This window comes from Mixophyes fleayi, chromosome 4, assembly GCF_038048845.1.
Source record: "Mixophyes fleayi isolate aMixFle1 chromosome 4, aMixFle1.hap1, whole genome shotgun sequence".
NCBI lineage: Eukaryota > Metazoa > Chordata > Amphibia > Anura > Limnodynastidae > Mixophyes > Mixophyes fleayi.
The window spans coordinates 330985723-330989149 of NC_134405.1; the positions used below are offsets into that span (position 1 = coordinate 330985723).

The following is a 3427-nucleotide window of genomic DNA, read 5'->3' on the forward strand; positions in this document are numbered from 1 at the left end:
TTAGAACTCTCTTTAGATTCTGGCACAATATATGTACATGTATTAACTAGAGATGCTCACTGACCCCCGTTAACTAGTTTTGGATCTGGATTAGCTTCGTGTTTTGGTTTTGGTTTGGGCAAAACCACCCTCTTGTGTTTTGGTTTTGAATTTTTTTAGAAAAAATCCTAAAATATGCTAAAATCACATATTTTTGCTCTTTTTTTGGGCCTACATTATTATTAACCTCAATAACACTAATTTCAAGTCATTTGCAGTCAATTTTGACCACCTCACAGATCACAATATTATTTTCATACACTTTCGGACAAATACTGCAGTGACCTGGCTGGATGGTAAGCGACAGAGCAATGACACAAACACACGGCAGTTCCTAGCACATCTAGGACATATTGGCACACAGCAGTGGCAGAAAAGAAAAATGGTGCAAGATTGAATTGTCTTTGGGCCCGCCCTCCCTCCCACCCACCGTTATGTTGGATCTTAAAAAGGAATCCAAAAATCGCGAGATCCGAGATCCAACGACGTAACAATGATGTTTTGCCTCATTTTCGATCCTGAGGGCACGGTAAAGTACCGAGACGGCTCGGCTTGGTACTCGGATCCCCTAAGTTAGGGTGTGTTCGGTTCTTGAGGAACCGAGCCTGAGCATCTCTAGTATTAACATCATCCTCATCATTGTTTATTTGTAAGGTGCCACAAAACTGCAGCCGCTAACCTTCAGAATAACGATTCCTACCTAAAAACAAATGTGAGAGGGTAGAGAGGACCTGAAATCATGCAGTCAGACAGAGCGGACAGATTGCTCTGTGTATTGGCACCTATAGTGTAACTCAAGCTAGGTACACACTGGAGGGTTTTCAGCCAATTATCAGGTCAATCACCCGATAAACGACCGTTCGGCCAGATATCGCATTAGTGTGTATACTTACACGATGAACGACAGTTCTTCCAAAGTACCGATCATCGCTTCATTTGGTTGCTCATTCTGTTTAATAATGTCGTTCCCACCGCCTGACGATCCTGCGGAGTATGTGATTGTGTATGCCCTCACGATCATGATCTCCATAGAGTTTACAGTCATGATCTTTTCAGACGATGCCGGCAATGAACATGTGAATAAATGTAGAGTGCTGTAGATTGAAGAATTCATCTGTTCCTACTGAGACTGAATATTTAGTTTCAGAGGTACAGAAGCTAACGGAATTAGTAAGGACATGTGGATAGTTATAACAAGATGGTTAATCAGTGTGGCAGAAATGAATTAATGAATTTGTATTGTGCTGCCGTTCTCTAAATGACTAGAGGACCAGATGAAAAGCACAGATCTGAAGGTAAATCGTGTCAGTGTGTAAGCATGAATCGCCCGACCGATCAGACCTTCAGTCGTAGATACAATCGTTGTAGCTAACAGATTGGTCGGAAAATTGTGTAGTGTGTACCTAGCCTTAGTCTGTAAAAAAATGAAAGATACAAACTTACTGACAATCACAGCCTCGCCCTGTGTGAATATGTGAAACACACCCACTGTGTTCTAAGTGTCAGAGTCCTTCACTTTTATTTCTCTCTTCTGCTGTCAGCGATGGCGTCTGCTAATCTGAGACAGGAGCTGGACTGTTCCATCTGCCTGAACATTTATACAGATCCTGTATCACTGAGATGTGGACACAACTTCTGCCGGGTCTGTATTCATCATATGCTGGATACACAGGAGAGGTCTGGAGTTTATACCTGTCCTGAATGCGGAGCACAGTGTCGGGAGCGTCCTGCATTGCACAGGAACAAAACTCTGCGTAACAAAGTCGAGAGATTTTTGTCTAATCAGCCAGATCAGGAGGAGACTGGGATCTTCTGTACTTACTGTGTGGACTCTCCTGTACCTGCTACTAAATCCTGCCTGCATTGTGAGGCTTCTCTCTGTGATAAACACCTGAGAATACACAGCAAGTCAGCAGAACATGTCTTATCTGATCCCACCACTTCCCTGGGGAACAGAAAATGCTCCGTCCATAAGAAAATTCTGGAGCATTACTGCACTGAGGACTCTGTCTGTATCTGTGTGTCCTGCAGTTTGACTGGAGAACATCGTGGACACCATGTGGAGATGCTGGATGAGGCCTCTGAGAAGAAGAAGGAGAAACTTAGAAATGTTCTGCAGAAACTGACCACAAAGAGAGAGGAGACTGAGAGAAGAGTCCAGAGTCTGCAGGACCGCAGGACAGAAGATCAGGAAAGAGCAGCAGGTGTAACAAAGAGAGTCACTACCTTGTTTAGAGACATCAGGAGACAGCTGGAGGAACTAGAGAAGAGAGTGCTGAGTGAGATCTCCAGGCAGGAAGAGAGCGTTTCACTCTCAGTCTCTGATCTGATCCAGCAGCTGGAAATAAAGAAGGACGAGCTGTCCAGGAAGATGCGTCACTTTGAGGAGCTGTGTAACATGTCTGATCCAGTGACTGTCTTACAGGAACCAGACACAGGTGACTTGTGTGATACTGAGGACAGAGAGAGACATGATGACCAGGTTCATGGTGTAGGAGATTTGGATGTGGGTCTCATCTCAGAGACATTACATACATTATCTGAGATAATTCTAGGTATAAATACAGGAATCTATGTACCAGAAGCTACAGACATATTACTGGATGTAAACACAGCTGGTAATAATATACAAATATCAGATGACAGAAAAACTGCATCCTGGTCAGATATAAACCAGAAACGTCCAGAAACACCAGAGAAATTTAAGTATAAACAGGTATTAAGCACCAGGAAATTTTCCTCAGGACGACATTACTGGGAAGTGGAAATTAATAAATCAGGGTGGTGGTGGGTAGGGATGTGTTATCCCAGTATAGAGAGGGGAGGACTTCAGTCAGGCATTGGCTATAATAACAAGTCCTGGAGTCTGATGAGGTATAATAATCAGTATTTAGTGGTACATGACAGTAAAGGTATCCAGTTAACTGACAATATTCCCTGTGATAGATTCAGGATATATCTGGATTATGAGGCTGGACAGCTGTCCTTCTATGCTTTGTGTGACCCAATCAGACACTTACACACCGTCACTGCCACCTTCACTGAGCCCCTTCATGCTGCATTACGGGTAGGGGAAGGTTGTATAAAGATATCTGGGGGAGTCAGGAGCTGGGAGAAATTACCAAAGTATTAGTATAGGAATTCCGCCAAGAAACTGGTGACATAACATGGAAGGGAATCTGATTGGTGGAACAGTCAGACAATAGGATGAAGTAGTGGGTGGAGCTACAGCTGAGCTCCTCCTGTATTGCTTTAGGTATTGTGTCCAAGTTTCCCGTATTTGTCCTCTTGGTGTGTTAGATTTGTGTCTAGCAGTGATTTTGATCAATTAAATTATCTGCTATTTTGGCTGTAATACCTATCTCTCAGCCAGTGTGTAGCTAACTTA

At 43.3% G+C, this 3427-nt stretch overlaps 1 protein-coding gene across 1 annotated transcript; it reads left to right on the plus strand.

Annotated features, from left to right (window-relative positions):
* The first annotated feature begins 1582 nt into the window (after nucleotides 1-1582).
* Nucleotides 1583-3205, plus strand: LOC142150222 (E3 ubiquitin-protein ligase TRIM11-like). The gene is given in 2 exon segments (XM_075205429.1): nucleotides 1583-3044; nucleotides 3047-3205. Coding segments are annotated over 2 exon segments (1500 nt in total). The 3' UTR covers nucleotides 3085-3205.
* Nucleotides 3206-3427: the final 222 nt, after the last annotated feature.